The 22,520-nt window shown below is 34.0% G+C and overlaps 1 protein-coding gene across 4 annotated transcripts in view; it reads left to right on the forward strand.

The window, feature by feature from the left end:
• arnt2 (aryl-hydrocarbon receptor nuclear translocator 2) overlaps positions 1-22,520 on the forward strand; it is a 183,145-nt gene that overhangs the window by 99,098 nt on the left and 61,527 nt on the right. For all 4 annotated transcript variants that reach the window (XM_056461014.1, XM_056461015.1, XM_056461017.1 and 1 more), the window contains 3 exons: positions 1,616-1,692; positions 6,257-6,391; positions 9,941-10,015. In XM_056461014.1, the coding sequence (XP_056316989.1) occupies positions 1,616-1,692; positions 6,257-6,391; positions 9,941-10,015 (287 nt within the window). The remainder of the gene's footprint in view (positions 1-1,615; positions 1,693-6,256; positions 6,392-9,940; positions 10,016-22,520) is intronic.

A 22,520-nucleotide genomic window follows, 5' to 3' on the forward strand; every position in this document is an offset into this window, starting at 1 on the left:
ATCTCAATCCAATACTGCAAGCACCTTTTTTCTACTGTAAAGTTGGGCATTTTAACATGGCAGTCTATCAGGATTAGCCAACCCCCAGTGGCCAGTCAATGAATTGCAAAGAAATACATTTCAGGAGACTATGACAAAAATGTGGAGCAAATGCTATTAGTAAGATCAAAAACAAGTTTAGGGCACACATTTTCAAACAGCAAGTCTTGCAACAGACAAAAAACAACCACATTTACAAATAAACATCTGTTTTCAATATCTCTTAAGATGTTTGCTTTATCTGGATGTGCTTAAATCCACATTAAGGACATATTTTTGTCATTTTTTATAAACTGACATAAAACAGTGTAATGAGTTTACATTTGAGTTGCAGAATTCCAGAAATTTTCAAAGTTGGAAACTTTCCATGGGAAAATATTAGAATTAACAGGAATGTATAGGAATTAAAGGGAATAAACTGAAAAATTATTAAAAATAAACACAGCACAACATTCAGGAGCAATTTATGATTAGCTACTAGATTTTAGATGACTAAAATAAATAAATTCCAAGAGACTCTGACACAAATGTGGAGCGGATGCTATAGAAGTGGCCATGACCTTAATTATGGAGCATGTTAAGGCTTTAAATAAATTAAACTAATGAGTTTTAAATAATCACAAGCCTCACAGTTGTCATGAAGGGTAATATTAGCTATACACACCAAAACCATTTTTTGTATCAGGCTGTGAACACATTCTTTTCTGCTGTAAAGTTGGGCATTTTAACATGGCAGTCTATGAGGATTTGCTTGTTTCTGGAGCCAGCCCCCAGTGGCCAGTCAATGAATTGCAGTTTCAGTTACTTCAGTATTAAGGCTGATATATACCTCTGCATCAAGCGCATGCGTATGGTTCAGCGCAGCCTTCACATGGTTGCATAACCCTAACCGTGGCTGTCGCTGACGCGCATCTCTCAAAAAATTTAACTACATGTCGCAGTGATGCGTAGCGCAAGCTCTGTGATTGGTCAGCTTGTTACCAGTGATGAGCATGGGGGATGCTGAGCGCTGCGAGCCTGATGGAGTGAGTGTTTGCAAGTGTCGAGTCTCCTGAAGGAGCTCCAGATGGAAACTTTTGTTTTGTGTTTACCTTATGATTATAGTTGTAGCACGTTCGCCAATTCCCGCTTCTGAATGAGCAAGTTTTAGCTACTTGTAGCGTTAAAAAAAAGACAAATATTCATGAAGAAACTCGACATAGAGGAACATAAAAACCTGCTGCCAGCTTGCATTAGGGAGGTGTTCTTGCAGAGCAACACAAACAGCATGCAAAAGTATAAATGCATGGCAATGCGCAAGGCAGGCGCCGTGGGTCATGCCAATCACTCGATGCAGATGTGTAAACCAGCCTTTAGGTGCTGCTTGGTTGGATTGCACACACATTTACAAGCAGCATATCTTGCAACAGAGAACATCTTGTTTAAAAAAAAAGTGTATGAATAAACATGTTAGTCATCAGGCGATACTAGAGCATCTAACTATGACTATTTCTGATCTGCACATGTTTTCAGTGTGCCATCAGTGTTTGTTCGGACAAATGACTCATGTTTGTTTTTTGTTGTGTTATTTTTTTAGGCATGACTATTCCAGATGAAGACACAGAAGCAGGTCAAACTAGCAAATACTGCTTGGTTGCTATTGGCAGACTGCAGGTATGTGTGCCGGTCGTAAATTCTCAATCTATGACATGTATAGTAATAAAAACAGAGATTAAATGGTTTGAGTTGTTAAAACACCTTGTAAATTGTGAGAAGTGTCATATAAAATCCACACATATATACAGTGTTGTTGTTGGGTTTTTTTCTGTTTTGTTCTGTTTTTTTAGCAGATGCAAAACCACTTGTTGGTATCAAAGAGGATTTTTAAAATTTTCTCAATTTTTTTATTCTCAGCATTTTATTTTTATTTCTTGATATTTGCAAGTTTATTACTCAAAACGTAATGTCTTTTTGATTGTCAGAATTGAATGAGTTTATTCTTAACAATTATTTTTAATTTAATTACTTTTTTATAACTAATTATTTTATTCTCAATTTAATGACTTTATTCTCAACATTTTATCATTTTCTTTTGTTTTCAAAATTTACAGTTTTTTTTTAAACAAAAGGATTCTTAAATTTTAAGAAAGTTGTTAAATGTAAGAAAAAATTCTACAAATTTGGTTGAGAATAAACTCATTCAGTTCCAGTTTTCTTTCCCTTTTCAATTTATTTTCTTAAATTTAACTAACGAAAAATGAACAACTCTATTTGAAATGTAATGGGTTTATTCTTAACATTTTTCTTGAAATGTACAAGTTTATTTCTCAGGACATAACAGCTTCTTGTTTCTTGAAATTGAATGAGTTTATTCTTAACATTTAGTTTTTTTTTAATTTAATGACTTTTTTTTCATATAACAAATGATTTTATTCTCAATTTAATGACGTTATTTTAACATTTTATTAAATTAGTATTATTTTTTTCATTTACACATTTTTTTCCTGAAATGTAATGACTTCTTACATTTTAAATGGTCGTTAAATTTAAGAAAACATTCTAAATTAAAAGTCAAGAATGAACTCATTCAGTTCCAGTTATTTTCTTACAAAAATTTTTCTTAAATTTAACTACTTTTTTTTGGAAACCTAACCACTCTATTCTCGAAATTTTCAACAATTTTTGTTCTCGAAAAAATAAAGACTTTATTCTTGAAATTTAATGAGTCTATTCACAACATCTTATAAAATGTTTGTTTTTTTTACAAGTTTTTTTTCCTCAAAGAACAGTTACTTTATTTTCAAAATTTAATGAATTAAATTGTGCTTTAATCCTTAGAAGATTTTTAATGTGTTTTTTTGGCCCCAATTCTCTTCTATTCATTAGTCCTCATTCACGAAACATTCAGAAATTAATCGTATAACAGGCCTTCAGGCCTTGCTGAAAATTCTCCTCTGGGTTCACAAATGCATTAGATTGATAAATTCCAGTCATTAGGTAAATAGTGTGTGAAATCATTGATAATTAGCATAATCCCCACTTATTCATTAAAACCACATAAATTTCGTGTCCATATATAGTACATGTGTACACAGTGTATATATACTGTGTGTACATATATTATATATGACTTTATATTCCAGTGAGAGAAACTGATCTTTGATGCAGCTTGATCCTGAGTTAGGTTTATCTTGATGAATTATGATGACTCTGTGATTTTAAAATGTATGTAATGCTTACTCTGGACAGGAGACGTATTAGTATATTTAGCATTTGTCGTTTACGTAAACATTTATATTTCTTGTCACATAATGTATCTGGGAGCTTAATTCATCTGTCACTATAATAAAGTGCCTTGTCAGCTCTCAAATAACAAATAACTCTCCATACTCAGGGTCACTGCAGAAAAGTATTACTTTCTTTAATCTATTTCTACAACTTGCGAATATTTAATACGTTTCAAAAGATGGTGAAAGTTTATTTCAATATATCTAGCATGGATTTTATTTAATTGATGACTGATTTTAATCATTTTTAATTAAGATTCATTCAATTCTTTATTCATTTTTAAATTTTTGGACACATCATGAAAGTAAGCCTACAACATTTATCTTATTTATTTGTTAACATTTGCAAAGCACACATTGGAATTAACAGTGGTACACTAGTAACTCGCTAAAATCAGCTTATTGGAGTAATAATTTGTCCAGATTTACATGCAAACCTATACCCCGTAAAAGAAACAGACTTTGTTTATAAATCAGTTTATTTTCTGGTAGTGATGGCAAACTGTAATAATAAGCATATCTAACTATTTATTTATCGATTGTGATGTTAAACGGATCACTAAAAACTAAAGAAGATTATTGCAACATATCTTACTGCTCGTATATCATCCTGCAGGACACATTTAATAATTCTTTGGGTCAAGAAAACATCTGTTTTCAATGTATTTCCTCATCCCTTTCTGCAAGATGTTTGCTTTGTCTGGATGTGCTTAGATCCACATTGCGAACTCATTTGTGTGACACATCACACGTTTCAATAAACTGACAGAAAACAGCTTTTAATGGGTTTACATTTGAGTTGCAGAATTTCAGAAATGTTCAAAGCTGCAAACTTTCCATGGGAAAATATGGGAATTAATGAGAATGTATGGGAATTAAAGGGAATAAACTGGAAATATATTCCAGATAAACATCGCACAACATCCAGGAACAATAACAATAGTTAATAGTAATAGTTTCGCTACTAAACTTTCTATGGTACTGTAATTAATGGCAAAATATAGGAATTAACAGCAATCTATGGGAATTGAAGGAAATAAACTGAAGATTTATTCCAGAAAAGCACAGCACAACATCCAGGAACAGTAACAAATTTGCTACTAAACTTTCCATGGTAATTAACAGCAGAATATGGGAATTAACAGGAATGTATGGGGATTATGGGCAATAAACTGTATATTTATTTTAGATAAACACGGCACAACATCAAGGAACAATAACAGTTTCGCTACTCAACTTTTTTAGGTAATTAGTGGCAAAATATGGCAATTAACGGAAATCTATGGGAATTAAATGGGAATAAACTGGAAATTTATTACAGATAAACAGCACAACATCCAGGAACAATAACAGTTTAGCTACTAGATTTTCCATGATAATAAATGGCAAAGTATGGGAATGTATGGAAATTAAAGGAGGTTTACACCACCATATTTAACGCAATTTTAATTAAATGCTTCAAACATACAGGAGAGATAACAGTTTCGCTACTAAACTTTCCATGGTAAATGACGGCTAAACATGGGAATTAATAGGAATGTATGGGAATTAAAGGGGAATAAACTGTAAATTTAGGAACAATAAGTTTTGCTACTAAACTTCCCATGGCAATTAACAGCAAAATATGGGGAATTAACGGGAATGTATGGCAATTAAACTGGAAATTTATCAAAATGCAGATTAACCTGTAACAGAGAATGTATTTGTATACAGTTGAGATAAGTCTTGCAGGATAATCTTGGTTGACACCACCATAATATGTTAAATAATATGGTAATATGTTGAATTAAAGGAAATAAACTGAAAATTTATTCCAGAATGGTTTAATTAATGGCAAAATATGGGAATTATTGCAGGATATACAGGATAATTATGGACGACCCCATTATATTTAATGCAATTTGAGTTAAATGCCTCTTGATGTTGGATTTCTGAACTTGTTTGGACAAAAGAGTCCACTAAATGATTAAATGAAGTGACTAAATGTCTACCCTTCCCTTTCCTCTATCACATTGTTACGACCCTGGTCTAGGGTCAAGGCCGCAACATAAAAAAACACCCGACAAATAAGATTCACTTTTAATAACCCCTTTATATAGGGTCTCTTTATTTGTCTTTTTTTTTGTCTTTTCTTTTTTTTATCACCAAGGAAAAAAACGTGAAGCCAAATACCTCGGGGTGAACCCACATAAAATAATAAACAAAAATACCCTAACTAAACACCCAAATGAAACTTACTACACCTAATAAAATAACAGAAATAAAAATACAAAATCTACATCTCCCTGATTAACAAAAACACAGGTGAAAATATTTACAAAAAAGACAAGTGGCGTCCAACCCCTACTGCCTCTTACCGTGTATATATTTACAATATTAACAATCAACAAACACAGAAACCAAAACAAAAATAATAGGAAGGGGAAACACGGATGGGTATACAACACAAAGTCAACACTAGTACAACAGCACGAGAAATACAATCAACGAAAACAACTCAACAACAGGAATAACTTTATAAAAATCTCAACAACACGCCAACAAAACTCGCTCTCTCTCCCTACGCCCGTTGATCTCTTTTTAAAGGACGCCCTGGGTTACTTTCTCCAATCCCAGGGCACGTCACCTGCGTAGTTAGGGCAGGGCCTGCAGGTGGAAAGAGGGAGAGAGAGAGAGAGAGAGACAAACACACAAAAACAAACACACCTGCCAACGCAACAACACACACTCAGGGGACAAAGAATTATCATGTAAAGCCATATCTGCATTTGAGTCAAACATTTCATCCACTCAGTTTAATAAATACTTTCCCACATCTTAAACCATACAGACAACTGTAACTAATTCTTTGACGATCCCATGACAGTGTGGCGCAACAAAGCGTGCATCTGCTGGTTTGAGAATCAGACCATCTGTTTGTGTGTAAACCTCTTCATCATCTCCTCCCTCAGGTGACCAGCTCTCCTGTTTCAATGGATATGAACGGACTTTCGGTTCCGACTGAATTCCTTTCACGCCACAATTCGGATGGCATCATCACATTCGTGGACCCTCGATGCATCAACGTGATTGGCTACCAACCTCAGGTCATTATCATCTTGAAAGTTCATATTAAATGAACACTACACTTTTTTTTTATTGAAAATATAGGCTCATTTTACAACTCCCCTAGAGTTAAACAGTTGAGTTTTACCATTTTTTTAAATTCTAAGCACTTTTAGCTTAGCTTAGCATAACTAGTTGAATCGGATTAGACCATTAGCATCTTGTTCAAAAAAATGACAAATGTGTTTCAAGAATTTTCCTAAAGCTTGACTCTTTTGTTGTTACATCGTGTACTAAGACTATTTTTAGAGCGATATGGCTAGGAACTATACTTTTATTCTGGCATAATATTAAAAGAAGTTTGCTGCTGTACCAGGGCTACAGCAGACGCAATAGCGTTCTGCAGTGCCTGAAAATTGTCAAATCTTATATTAAATGAACACTACACTTTTCTTTTTTTTAACAATTGTGTTTTACCATTTTTGTATCCATTAAGCTGATCTTTAGGTCTGGCAGAAGCAGTTTTAGCTTAGCTTAGCATAACTAATTGAATCGGATTAGATTGTTTGCATCTCGCTCAAACAATGACCAAAGTGTTTCAACAATTTTGCTATTTAAAGCTCGAGTCTTCTATTGTTACATCGTGTACTAAGACTGATGGAAAAAGAAAAGTAGATTTTTTTCTAGGTTGAAATGTCTAGGAACTTATTCTGGTGTAATAATGAATGAATTATGCTGCTGGACCATGATTGTAGTTGCAGTCAGGGCTTAATTTGTGCTGGAACACGCCGGATCCGGCACATCTGAAATCTGGTCCGGCACCTCATTTTACCGATCGCCCTCCTCCCACGTCCGCTGTTTACTTTCACTTTCTTCAGCGACTCCCCAACCTTCTTCACATTCGTCCGCGACACTTCCACCCTGCTCACTTTCGTCCTTGACACCCCTCCGCCATCCACCCGCATATTAAATTATCCATTGGATATTAAATCAACAATACACTTTTGTTTTTGAAAAAATTTACAACTATCTGGAGTAAAACAGTTGAGTTTCACCATTTTTGGATCCATTCAGCCGATCTTTATCACTTTTAGCTTAGCATAAATCAATGAATTGTATTAGACCATTAGCATCTCATTTAAAAAATAAGTGTTTCAATAATATTCCTATTTAAAGCTTGACTCTTCTATGTTGCATGACTGAGACTGATGAATAATGAAACGTTCATATTTTCTGGGCTGATATGTCTAGGAACTACATTCTCATTCTGGCGTAATAACGCAGCAGTTATATTACGCAGTGCCTGAAAATTGTCAAACTTCCATCGATATAACCAATGTAACCACATAGAAGTAACCACCTGATTTTCAGAAATATCATTGCATCTGCTGTATCTTAATTATTATGCCAGAATAACATTCAAGTTCTTATCCATATCAGGCCTAGAAAATAGCAAGTGTTCATTTTCTGCTGACCTTAGCACACAAAGTAACAACAGAAGTGTCAAGCTTTAAATGGGAAACTTTGGGCACACTCACATTAGATACAGTTGCCTTAAACTGTGCCAAAGCATGATTGTGCCCCATCCCCTCTCCTCCTTGGCCTGCACTAACATTGCATTTTTACCTACTAGACCTGAGCACGCTTACATCATCAATAATGCGACTGTTCAGTTTAACGGCGGAGAAGCGCTCTCGCTCAGCACAGTGGAGATTACTTTAGTGGAGATTTACTTTTATTGTTTTGTATTATTGTTAGTGGTTTGGGATGCAGTGACACGCAGTCAAACACTCATAAATTATCATAAAAGTAATCGTGCTACAGGTATTAGGAGCTTTTCTGAAGCTGCAGCTGACATGCAGCGAGGGGTTTGTGTATTTAATAAACGACGACAGTTTGCGTTCATTGAACAGTAAGAATGATTAATAAATCCACATGAAACAGTCCCCTAAAAGTGAAGTTGCGTCTTCAGTTTCGGGCTCAGGCACACTTTGCACTCACAATACAAGCGTACAGCGCCAAAGCCCAAGTGAACCACGCTCTGGCACACCTCTTCCAACCAGACCAGGGTCGGCCAACTAAACCGCGCCTGAGCCCTATTCTGAGCACTCAAACTTCTCAAACGAAACGTGCTTGGGCACTGTTCGGATAGCATAGTGTGAGTGTGCCCTTATTGAACCTGTTTGATCATTTTTAGCGACATGCTAATGATCTGGTCCGATTCAGTGATCTATGCTAAGCTAATTCCTATTTAAAGCTTGACTCTTCTGTAGTTATACCATGTACTAAGACTGATGGATGAAATGAAAAGTTGCTAATTTTTGGCCAATATGGCTAGCATCTATACTTTTATTTTGGTGTAATAATAATGGAACTTTGCTGCCGTACCCTCACAGTAGGAGGCGCAGTTATACAGTTATATTACACAGTGCCTGAAAATTGTCAAACTTCCCTCAATATAAGCAACGCAACCATATAGAAGAAACCACCAGATTTTCAGGCGTTGTGTAATATCATTGCGTCTGCTGTAGCCTTGGTATGGCAGAAAGTACCTTGATTATTACGCCAGAATAAGAGTATAGTTCCTATCCATATCAGGCCTAGAAAATAGCAACTTTTCACTTTCCGCCATAAACTATTGAACCTCTTTGGTCATTTTTTGGCAACATGCTAATGGTCTAATCCGATTCAATAATCTATGCTAAAATAAGCTAATTTCTATTTAAAGCTTGACTCTTCTGTGTACTAAAATTCATAGAAAATGAAAAGTTGCTATTCCTTGGCCAATATGGCTAGGAACTATACTCTTATTCTGACGCTATATTAAAGGAACTTTGCTGCCTTACCATGACTGTAGCAGGCACAATAATGTTACACAGTGCCTGAAAATTGTCAAACTTCCTTCAGTGTAAGCAATGCAACCATATAGAAGAAACCATTAGATTTTCAGGCAGTTTTTAATATCATTGCATCTGCTGTAGTCTTGTTTCGAGAACAAAGTTCCTTGATTATTACGCCAAAATAAGAGTATAGTTCTTATCCATATCAGGCCTAGAAAATAGCAACTTGTCAACTTAGTGCACAATGTAACAATAGAATGTTAAGCTTTAAATAGGAAACTTATTGAACCTCTTTGGTCATTTTTTAGTGACATGCTAATGGTCTAATCCGATTCAATGATCTATGCTAAGCTAAACTAAAAGTGCTCCTGTCAGACACAAAGATTGTCTTAATGGATCCAAAAATGGTTAAACTGAACCGTTTAACTCTAGGGGTGTTGTAAAATGAGCCTATTTTCAAAAAAAGTGGAATGTTTCTTTAATGCACAGTCTACAGTAACTAAATCTGACAATATTTATGCTTTATTTGTTTATTTGAAATCCATCAGTCCTTGAGACGACATTAATCCAAGTCAGGCTGAATAATAGAGAATATTGAGGCTTATTGCTGCTTGAAAACAGTCAGACTTTTTCTCTAGTTATTATTCATCGTGACCCTGTTGCTGTCTGCATGCTCCGTGTTTGACAAGTACTAAGGGCTTGTATAAATCAAGCATTCATATGACTGTTCATTTTATTGGGTTTACACAGGATCTTCTTGGCAAAGACATCCTGGAGTTCTGCCACCCGGAGGACCAGAGCCACCTTCGGGAGAGTTTCCAGCAGGTACGCCAAAACCAGATTAAACCCGTCAGCCAAAACCAATCACATATTCCTCACATGATGTTTTATAACAGAGCAAGGAATTCCTCACAGTATTTACTATAATATTTTTTCTTTTGGAGAAAGTCTTTTTTTATTTTAGCTAGAATAAAAGCAGTTTTTAATTAAAAAAAAAAAAACGTCAATATTATTAGCCCCCTTAAGCACTACTATTGTTTTGATTTTCTACAGAACAAACCATCATCATACAGTGACTTGCCCAAATAACCTAGTTAAGCCTTTAAATGTCACTTTAAGCTGAACGATTGTATCTTGAAAAATATCTAGTCTAATATTATCTACTGTTATCATGGCAAAGATAAAAGAATCAGTTATTAGAAATGAGTTATTAAAACTATTATGTTTAGAAATGTGATCTTCTTTTCGTTAAACAGAAATTGGGGTAAGAAATATATAGGCTAATAATTCAGGAGGACTAATAATTCTTCAACTGTATATTGACAAATGACTGTCTGTGCAAATTAAATATATATATATATATATATATATATATATATATATATATATATATATATATATATATATATATATATATATATATATATATATATATATATATATATATATATATATATACATTATTATATATACATTATTATTAGCCTTTCTGTGAAAATGTCTTTCTTTTTCAAATATTCCCCAAGTGATGTTTAACACTGAAATGTGTTTCTTTTCTTCAACAAGATAGTTTTAAACATAATATTTTAAATAACTAAATGAATTTGTCTATTAATTTATATAATGATGACAGTACATTAAATGGTAAAACTTTACAATAAGGTTTATTAGTTAATGCATTTACTAACATAAACTAATCATGAACAACACTTGTACAGCATTTTTTTATCATAACTGAACATTTACTAATGCATTATTAACATCCAAGTCCATGCATGTTAACATTAGTTAATGCACCGTGAGTTAACAATCTAACAATGAACAACTGTATTTTCATGAACTAATGTTAACTAACATGAACAAATACTGTAGTAAATGTATTGTTCATTGTTTGTTTATGTTAGTTAGTAAACATTAATTAACATTAACTAATAAACCTTATTGTAAAGTGTGACCCATTATATTTTACTTGTAATTTTGTAAGATACTAGTATTCAGCTTAAAGTTCTTAACTAGGTTAATTAAATTAATTAGGAAAGTCATTGGACAACAGTGGGTTGTTCTGTAGCAAACAAATAATTTCTGATAATATTGATTGTTTAGTTTAAAAAAATACTAAACTGCTTTAATACTTGCCAAACTAACCGAAATAAGACTTTCTCCAGAAAACAAAAACATTAGAGGAAATTCTGGGGAAATGTCCTTAAGTTAAACATCACTTTGGGAAATATTTAAATAAACATTTAATAGGATAGCAAATCATTTGATGATAAACTTTTGTTTTTAAACTCAATTAATTAATTAAAAGACAACAATTATTTCTAAATCAAATATTTAACACAATATTCAATAAAAAAAAAATAATCCTAAGAATTGCATGTTTTTTTTAACTCAACTTTTTTAACTGGTTTATACGTCTGCATCGTGTGATCGGCTGTCACGCATGCCTTGAGCATAGTTGTGCATTTCTACTTTGCGCTGTTTGTGTTGCTCTGCAATAACTCTCAAACTCAAACTCGATTTACCTGAGGGCCGCTTGAGGCAGAGTTTGGGTGAGGCTGGGCCGCATCAGGTCTTCCACAAGAAATGAACTATATTATTAATTATTCATGTTTATTTTTATCTTATTATTATTTTTTTTTAATAAATAAAAATTAAGAGATTTGAGAAGATTGGAATTTTTTTTTACACAAAATAAAATGAAAACATTAACAAATTACTAGTAATAAATAATAATGATAATAATAATATTAATAATAAAAATAATAAATAAAGCTGCAAGCAGCAATTAACAGGGTTCAAGTCTTTTAGCAGCGTAAGGGTATTTACCAGTTGTAAGTAAGCCTGTAAGTAGTTCGTTCGACAATGAAATATATGATTAGAGTAATAAAGTTCATAGATAGAGCTAACATAGTCCAACATGCCCACTATGATTCATTCTGATCGGCCATTGTTAACTGTTTAATGGGTGCTCAAATTTAATTGGCCAATGGTGGCCTTTTTTATAGCATGTCATTCCACTTTGAGCAAATACACTGCATGCCAAACTTCAAGTTGATCCATCTAGTGGCTAAAATAGTAATTGAAAATACTGTATTGAGCATCTACAGACATTGAAACACTGTGTTTTTGAGGCCTTTTCTACTATTATAGCGCCACCTATTGCCCGAGCTCTACAAAATTTTGCATGTTTTTTAACATTAACATGCCACATGTGCTCACCAATTTCTGTGATGTTCTGAGTTTTCCTTATGGGTTTACAGGCATGTAGGTTCGTGTGGACACACCCCATTTGTAAATGAGCCTTATACAGCTATTCAAAATAGAAAGTTCAACGTTTTTTTGATAATTATAGATCTACTCAGTCTAGAGATTCTAACAACACTGGTTTAGTTGCGATTGAGCTAAAAGTCAGGGACTAGTTTGCAAAAGTAGGTTTTTCATATATTGATGATTTTTTAATGAACGGTTTGAATGACAGCAGTAGTTTTAGTCTCAAACTGTTCGGTATGAGCAGGCCTATCATATGATATGTAGATTAAGTGTATTTGTGAAATAGTGTGTAAATGAAGCACATTTACTGCATTTTTGAGCCATTTAGCATGTTTTTAGGACCATTTTTGCTATTATAGGGCCACCTATAGCCCTTCACAATTTTATGCCACATGTGCTCACCAATTTCTGTGATGTTTTGAGTTTTGCTTTTGGATTTACAGGCATGTAGGGTCGTGTGAACGCACCCCTTTTGTAAATGAGCCTGTTACAGCTATGCAAAATGGAAAGTTCAACATTTTTTATATAATTATTGATCTACTCCATCCAGAGATTCTAACAACACTGGTTTCATTGCGATCGAGCTAAAAACCAGGGACTAGTTTGCAAAAATTTTCATATGTTAATTATTATTTAATGAATGGTTTGAGTGACAGCAGTGGTTTTAGTCTCAAAGTGTTCAGTATGAGCAGGCCTATCATATTATATGTATTTTGTGAGGCTGTGCAAAACTTTGTGTAATAACCAATCAATTACAACCTCAAAAAACAGAAAAACGCCCCCTAGTGGCTGATTTCTTTCGAAATTCTTACAGACCTCTAGGACCATGAGTCGAATGTGCACTCTGAATTTTGTTACAATCACTCATCGTTAACCTAGTTTAATGGCTGCTCAATCTTAATTAGCTTATGGCGGCCATGTTTTTTTAATTGAGGTTGCATGCCAATTTTTGAGCTGATTGGACTAATGGTTTTAAGGTCAGAGTAATTTTTATATTTTTTAAGCTTTATAGCACCACCATGTGGCTAAAGTCCGAAGGTTTTGCACTGCGACCTCAAATTGACCTTATACATATGTATACCAAGTTTAGTGATGATTTCTTAATCCGTTCAAAAGTTATAGCTACAATTAGCATCAAACATTTTGATATACTGCTTCGTGTGAAAATCAAAATTTCAACTTTTTTTTTGATAATTACTGATATTCAGTGTCCAGAGAACATTTCTACACTGGTTTGAGTTCTAATTGAGTGAAAAGCCTAGCACTAGTTTGCAAAAGTAGATTTCGGACAAATAGCGATGTAGCTGAGCGATAGCAACTTCGGCAGAAAAATAATAATAATAATAAAAATCTTTACAAAAACAATAGGCTTTCAGCGCTTCGCGCTTGAACCCCTAATAATAATAATTAGATTTACTGTTATCCACTGTGCTGTTGTTAAAGGAAAAGCAACACTGTGTTGTTGTCATTTGTTTTGATTACTTTTACATCATATAGAAATATATGTAATGTTTATTGTGGGAGGCAATGCAAATACAATGCAGGTAGTGCGATGCAAATGATCCACAAATAACGGTGCAGCCCTATAATTGGTCCAGGTCACCGGGGACTCTTATTGCTGATGGACAGGTGTCGAATTGTGACTGCAGACGACTACATCAGGCTGCATTGAGTTCCTTTTCTTTTATACCACCGCATGTGCATCATTTTGATTTCTTTTCTGCTCGCTGCACGCGAAACAATAACCACAAACCAATGAGAGTGATTGTAAACGCAAAAAAGATGATTAGTTGAAAATATAGTTTAGGACCAATAGTTAAACGTGAATTTTGCTTTAACTAGCACGTGAATACAGTCACACACAATCCACATCCAATCGCTGCACTCATTCTCTGCCCAATAGAAATGAAGCAGCCAGCAGGCATGGAAGAAAACACTCCATGGCAGCGCTGCTGTAACTTTCACAAATTGGGAAATGATTCTGTGCCTGCGTCAGGTCCAGCCGATGTCCCGCCCTCGAGAGCCATATACCCCACCGTGATTGGTGGGTTCGTTCAGCTCCACACACAAAACTGTAAAGTGCCATTCATATCAAACTCACAGCCCGCACTAACATTAAACTTTCAAATTAAGCCGGGAACCACAAACTATTGTCAATTGTGGCCCGCGGGCAGCGAGTTTGAGACCCCTGCTTTAAAAAGAGCGATTTAATTCCACTTTGTGTTGGAAAATGTGATGTTATGTTCTTAACTCAAAGCAAGTCAATTGCAGTGAAATTGTTGTGCATGTTTATTTGGATTATTATGGATAATATTGCCATACAAAAATATAAATATATTATAAATATATAATATAAAATATAAATATAATATATAAACTATATTAAATATATATATCAGAATCAGAATCAGAAAGAGCTTTATTGCCAGGTATGTTCACACATACTAGGAATTTGTTTTCGTGACAGAGCTTCTACAGTGCAACAGGATTACAGAGACAGGACAAAAAACAGATAATAAATATATATTTTTAAAAATATTAATATATTTAATATATAATATATATATATATATATATATATATATATATATATATATATATATATATATATATATATATATATATATATATATATATATATATATAAAATATGAAAACTCACTTGCTTCTTCTTAAGACAAAAGTTCTTCCTAGATTATTGGGAAAGTTTCTAACCCTTTTTCCCAGCAGCTCTTTAAATCATCCTTCTAGTTCTCAGATTTTCCTCAATCATGCGATTCTTCTTGAATTCAAAATGAATTTCAAAAGTGCTCACATTTGCCAAGCTTTTATCATCAAAATACGAGTTTCATCTAAAACTTGCGCGTTTCTCATTCAATTTCACCAATAGCACAAAGATCTGAGCTGCTTTCAACTGATATTTTACAGCCCATGCTCCTCTGTATGTTTACTATATTTTCATTTCTCCAAAACGAAACATCTAAAACAAGGCTAACTGAGAACTCCGTAATCTCCAGAGCTATAAAAGAGCTCTGGGGTGACTTTATGTGAACATTGCTTGCCAATAAAAGCACATTTTTCTCAACGCATCCCATAACCCTGTGACTCCCTGCTCCGGTCAGCATTGAGTTTAGCTTGCGTCTCTCAGAGAAGTCTGCTAATAGGTGTTGATCGACCACTGCTGAAAGTGTCTCCTAGTGCATTGAGGACCTATAGAGTGTGATGAGATTCAGATGAGTGTTTGCTTCCATATTTGAAGAGGTTTTCTCTATTTCACCTGTTATTGTTGTTTGTCTTCCTCTTGTTTGATTCCTATGCCAATTGACCCTTCGCAAACCCAGACCCACTTCTCAAACCGACAAGATTTCAGTATCAGTCATGGCCCTCCCCTATCAATTTGTCCACTCCCGAGGGAAATAGTGAATTATTTAAAAGTCAGGGAGGAGCCGAATTCTGCCGCCGTTGTCATATCAAAATAAAAAGGGGACTGAGGCGATAATTTAGTGTACAGTTTATTAGCTATTAGCAAAAGTTTAAGGGGGGCTGAGTAGAAATATAGGGGCTACAGCCCCCCTAAAATAGGCCTAGCAACGCTAATGGCCTTGGGTAAATGATGCGTTTCAATCCAGCTACCACTGCAAGTATATATCAAACATGTGGGAAGCACTGAACTCTCTTTTTTATTTATTTATTTATTTGTTTGTTTGTTTATTTATATGTAAACCTTTTTTAAATCTGACTCCTAGTTCACAGATTTTCATGAAGCTGACTCCTAATTCTCAGACTTTAAACAAAAAGCACCCCAGTAATCTTGCTTGCGATTTGTCTTGAATTCAAAATGATTAAATTCACAGAATATTGGCGTTATGATTGGCCGGATTGCATGTCAGTCAAACTATCAGTGAGCGAAGGGTCAATTATTCCTCAATCTCCTTTCTTGCTCTTCACCTCATCCCGTTCCCTTATCTGTAATCTTTTATCTCTATTCCTCCAGCTTTCAATCCTTTTTAGCCCCCCTTTTTTCTTTGTCTTTCCCATCAGCATTCACTTTGCGTCTTAATATCTACACAGACATTTGTGCCAAACTCAAGGGATGATCTTGTGGGTACTTGAAGGGTGGGCACAGTGTTTTTTTTTTTTCTCTGTTTTTTTTTTTTACTCCCCGGATGATTTTGCCCTCAATATTACGTGCTCCGCTTCTTAAAAGACCCTCAAATCCTCTCGGAAGGCCAAGGTTGAGTGGTCAGGAACGCCACAAAGAGATTTGTCAAAGTACTTTCACCCGTTTCTTTACTGCGTTAAAGTCTGTTGACGGCTGATAAAGACCCCTCTGGCTGACATCCAGAAAAGCCTTCAGATAACCGGCCGTCTTGGAAACCGGAGACCACACAAAACACACTCGCGCAGACACCTGTTTCTGAGGCTTATCTGCGTCTTATCTTGTACTTCTGAAGCCAAGTGGAACAAAAGCCGACAATTTATGCGTAGCGAGACGTGTGTTATTGTTGGCCCGTGCTTTCGATATTGAGTGCCGGCAGATGTCAGAGGCTAGAACAATGTACATTCAGAGAGTTTCTTGATGTTGAGGACTACTGGAGGCGCACTTGACAGATTCTTTACCGCCTGAAGATGAAGAGAGCATTTTTATGATCGTTTGTCAAACAGGATTGAAGAAAGAAAACTGTGGAGAGAGATATAAATCTGAGATGCGGTTCTCTGATATCGAAATCCAGATTCTTCTGGCTTCCCTAAAGTTAACTTACACTTTACAATCGACCCAGTTAAAACATGTTTCTGGTCTTATAATTGAATTTAATATCCATTAAATTTAATCTGAATTAAAATCCCACATCAGAAAAAGTTGGGACAGTATGGAAAACGCTAATAAAAAAGAAAGTAGTGATTTCCTAGTGATTGTATTTCATTGCAGACAATATGAACACAATATATTTCATGTTTTTTCTGGTCAAATTCATTTCATTTGTAAATATACGTTCTTTCCTGTCATTCAGACCTGCAACTCATTCCAGAAAAGTTGGGTCAGGAGCAGTTTAGGGCTAGTAATCAGGTAAATTAGTTAACTAATGCTGTGATTTGAAACAGCTGATGTCAACAGGTGATTGTAATTATGATTTGGTACAAAAGCAGCATCCAAGAAAGGTCTAGTCCTTTAGGAGCAAAGATGGGCCGAGCATCACGTTTTCCAACAAATACATGAGAAAATTATTGAAATGTTTAAAAACAATGTTCCTCAAAGGAAGAGAGGAAGACATTTGCATATTTCACCTTGGACAGTGCATAAGATCATTAAAAGATTGAAGGAATCTGTAGGAATTTCAGTGCAAAAAGGACAAGAGAGAAAACCTAAGCTGAACAACTGTGACGTCTGATCCCTCAGGCGGCACTGCATCAAGAATCATCATTCATCTATAAGCAATATCATCACATGGGCTCAGGACTACTTTGACAAACCTTAACTTGTTAGCATAACATTTATGCATGTTAAAATATTGTGTGTTTAACCTATGTTAAAGTAAACTATCAATAAACAACTGCTTTTTCATTAACTTGCATTTAGTAAGATAAAAAAAAACAATAAATGTATTGTTAATTTTTTATATATATATATACATATATATACATATTTATATATATATATATATATATATATATATATACATATTCATATATATATATATACATACATATACATATATATATATATATACATACATATACATATACATATATATACATACATATACATACATATACATATATATACATACATATACATATATATCTACATATATATACATGTATATACATGTGTGTGTGTATATATATATATATATATATATATATATATATATATATATATACTGTACTAACATAAAAAACTAAAACAAAAAACACATACATTTAGAAATATTACGCTGGCAACTAACTAAAAATAATAAATATTAAGTTTATGTAATAAATTGACTAAATGTGACTAAAAGGGTAGTATAATTAACATGATGATCTGACCACAAAAAAAACATAGAAAAATATCAACCTAAGATTCTTTCTCAAAAAAAATTCTACTTAAACTTGACATATGACCCTGTTTGACGCACTTCTGGTCTTATAATTAAATTTAATCTGATTTCATAACTCGCTCTGTCATTGAAAAGATGAAATTAGTTGGAAATGTTTTTCAGTTCCTCACTTCCAACTACTCTGCTTCATTTTGGTCAGCTTTCAAAAATCTAATATATTCTGGGTAGATAAATTACAAGCAGTCAAATAGGATGAGGAAATTAAGACAATAAATGTCATGCCAATGATCACAGATTGATCTGGTTGGTTTGTTTTTAAACACAAATTAAATTAAATGTTATTTCGGTTGAAGTCTGTTTTCCATGGCACAAAGGCATTTTAGTCCTTCTTGTTCATGTTATTTTTTCCAGTAACCTAAAGTCGACCTGTTATTGCAGTTATACCAGTTGTAAATTAAAATGATTTACTTTACATAATGTCTAGAGTTATTTAACCTTGTAAAGTCCTCTATATCATATTTAATATAAAAACTTTTATTTGCTATAAAACCCAAATTATCAACATTGTCAGAAAAAAATGTTGATAGTTTGAATAATAATAATAGTTTGAACTAATAATTCTGACTTCAACTGTGTATATATATTATAGTTCTTTAACTGTGTTTATATATATATATATATATATATATATATATATATATATATATATATATATATATATATATATATATATAGTGCATGTGTGTCTGTGTGTGTGTGTGTATATACAGTTGGAGTCAGAATTATTAGCCTTTTGAATTATTATTATTTTTTAAAATATTTTCCAAATGATGATTAACAGAGCAAGGAAATTTTCACAGTATGTCTGACAATATTTTTTCTTCTGGAAAAAAGTCTTATTTGTTTTATTTAGGCTAGAATAAAAGCAGTTTTTCATTTTTTATGAACCATTTTAAGGTCAAAATTATTAGCCCCTTTAAGTTTTTTTCGTTTTGTTTTTGATAGTCTACAGAACAAACCATCGTTATACAATAACTTGCCTTATTACCCTGACCTGCCTAGTTAACTTAATTAACCAGGTTAAGCCTTTAAATGTCACTTTAAGCTGTATAGAAGTGTCTTGAAAAATATTATTTACTGTCATCATGGCAAAGATAAAATAAATCAGTTATTAGAAATGAGTTATTAAAACTATTATGTTTAGAAATGTGTTGAAAAAAAAATCTTCTCTCAGTTAAACAGAAATTGGGGAAAAAATATAAACAGGGGGGGCTAATAATTCTTACTTTAACATTTTATATATATATATATATATATATATATATATATATATATATATATATATATATATATATATATATATATATATATATATATATATATATATATATATATATATATATATATATATGGTACTACACAGATTAAGACTTCAATTAAAAGGGGAAGAGAAAAGAAGAGAGGACTTGTGCAGGACATAAGTAAACAGGACATAACATAACTATGGGACAAACTAGACTGGGCATCCAAGACTTGACAGGTTTAGGACATGACTCTCAGGAACAGCAGACAAGATAAAGGTGCTATACAAGAAGAGCAAACTAAGAAACAAACAGGTGAACAGAATTAACCAATAAAGGGTTAACAAGGAGGGTGGAACTAGACAATAGACATGAGAGTACATGACAGAACACAAGCCATGTGCTCACATAAAACAGGAATAGAACAAGCAGCCAATGAGAGAAGTCATTAACTGCGAGTTCACATGAAACACAATAGCACATGGCCAAGTGTAAACACAGGCCACGTGCAACAAACAACAGCAACACAGACAGAATGCAAGACACGATTACACCATAAATAAAACACCTGCCATGCACTCACACATGCAACATGCATGTTTCGATCCCATTGCCAACCAACTAGTCTGGAGCGCTGAGAACGAAACACTATTCCACGAACAAAACAACAAACACAAGGCCAAGAGAACACGCGGCTCACTCGAGAACAACGACACAAAAACTGACAAGACATGACCAGTGCCCAGACTCTGCAGAAATAACTGATACAACCGGCCAAAATGCATAACAAAAAAAATAAATTGCAGGATAACAAATATATGCTATAATATAATACACTCAAGAAAATAATTTTTGCTGCTTGTTTAACCTACTTTAAAATGAGCTGAAATAACACAACGCTTCAGATTTTTTTGAGGCAACTTAATTGTTTTGTCTTTAATCCACCTAAATTTGTCAAAAGTTGAAGTTAACTTAATTTGTGTCGGGACAACAGAAATGTATTGTGTTTAACCCAGAATTTATTACAGTGTATACATAATACTAAAATATGGAGATCAGAAGTTTAAATGTGAACCTATTTGTTATTTGTCTCACAGGCAGGGACGTTAACGGTGTTATTGTTACTATACAATTATTACTCTAAATAAAAAATGGAAATTAATCCTAAATGTAACTGGAAAACAATCCAAAGACGCAACTGGAGTGACGCTAAGATAATTTAAGAAATCTTTTGCAGGAATATTAATTTTATTAGAATGAAATTCTCTAGACAATTCAATCGAATACAGGAAAATATGTTTTATAGAATTATCTGTTGTGTGTTGTCTTAAACCCGACTCATAAGTGAGAATTAAGTTTATTAAGTCTTACCTTCCTGACTCATCATCCCTCCGTTTTGCTTCATACAAAAAATCTATCAGGAGCCATGCTTAGTCTAAAGCCCAATCCCAATTCTACCCCTTAGCTCTTCCCCTTGCCCCTATCCCTCATTTTGCGCGTTCCCGTAAAGGGGTAGTGGTGTCCCAATTCTCTTTAGCTTAAAGGCGTAGGGCTAGCGGGAAGGGGTGAATAGCCCTTTCAGGACCACACTCGAAACCAAGGGGTAAGAAAATTTCCCAGAATACTCCAGCCACAGCGGCAGTATAGCTGAACCCGGAAGTAAGGAGATCCACAAATTAGTATTTTTTTGTCATTATTACAAGTTTTTACAACAAACAAACACGTTATAATATATTCATAATCACGTTCATGTTGTACCGTCATGCTTTAAAAAAAAAACACTAAAGTAAAATCCGCTAAATTTCACGATCTATAATCCCTAATCATAACTCCTGTATAGCAGTCCCACAACATTCTGACACTCGATGACACTCGGATACCCTGTCAGAAAAGTCTAGTGGCTGGGAATGAGCTTTTTACAGTGTCTGCTATTATGTTAATGTTGTTATTGGTGTGTTTATAGATAAATATGGCCACTGTGTAAATGCACAATATTATGATCTTATTGCCACATTATATCGTTATGATAACATGATAACATGCCTTCAGTGATTTCCTGAAGATAAATACCCCAAAAATAGCACAACTGGAATAACTACAGCAGTCGCGATCGTCTGATCTCACTTCATGAGATCTCACTGCAAGAGATCACGATGACATATGATGACATGTGCAGGTGCTGTAGTGCTGTTCCAATTCTTAGGGGTACATTTTTTAAGCCCTTCCCCTTCACACTCGGTTTTAAGGGCCAAGGGGAGGGGGGGAAGAGTAGAGGTACAAAAAGAGAATTGGGATTGGCCTAAATAAGATCACCCTCATATTATTTAATCTTTGTTTTGTCGACTTGCAAAACACACTGTGTGCTGACACCTCCGCATAAAAGTGTTGTTTGTTTAAAAGAGCTGTTTTCGTCAAACACTTTATAAGGATTTTTTTGAAGTCTGAAGATCTTTGTCGTTGTCTTTTATGCACTGTTGAGTTGTTTTTCTCTGGGCGCAGCTTTATATTTAAAGAGATCTGGATAAACATTGTTTTAAGTGACTTCAGAGTAGAGCATGTGGATGGAGTCGGACGTTAGCGTAAGTCTTTTTTCCAGCATCTGTAATTTAAATAATATTCCTCATTTTGTAGCCGCATCTTGGGGAAAATTCCCTTCTGCATCCTAGATAAACCAATGATGGTAGATTTCCACTGAGGTAAACTCTGTTAGTCACT

Source organism: Danio aesculapii, chromosome 7 (assembly GCF_903798145.1).
Source record: "Danio aesculapii chromosome 7, fDanAes4.1, whole genome shotgun sequence".
In the NCBI taxonomy this organism is placed as follows: domain Eukaryota; kingdom Metazoa; phylum Chordata; class Actinopteri; order Cypriniformes; family Danionidae; genus Danio; species Danio aesculapii.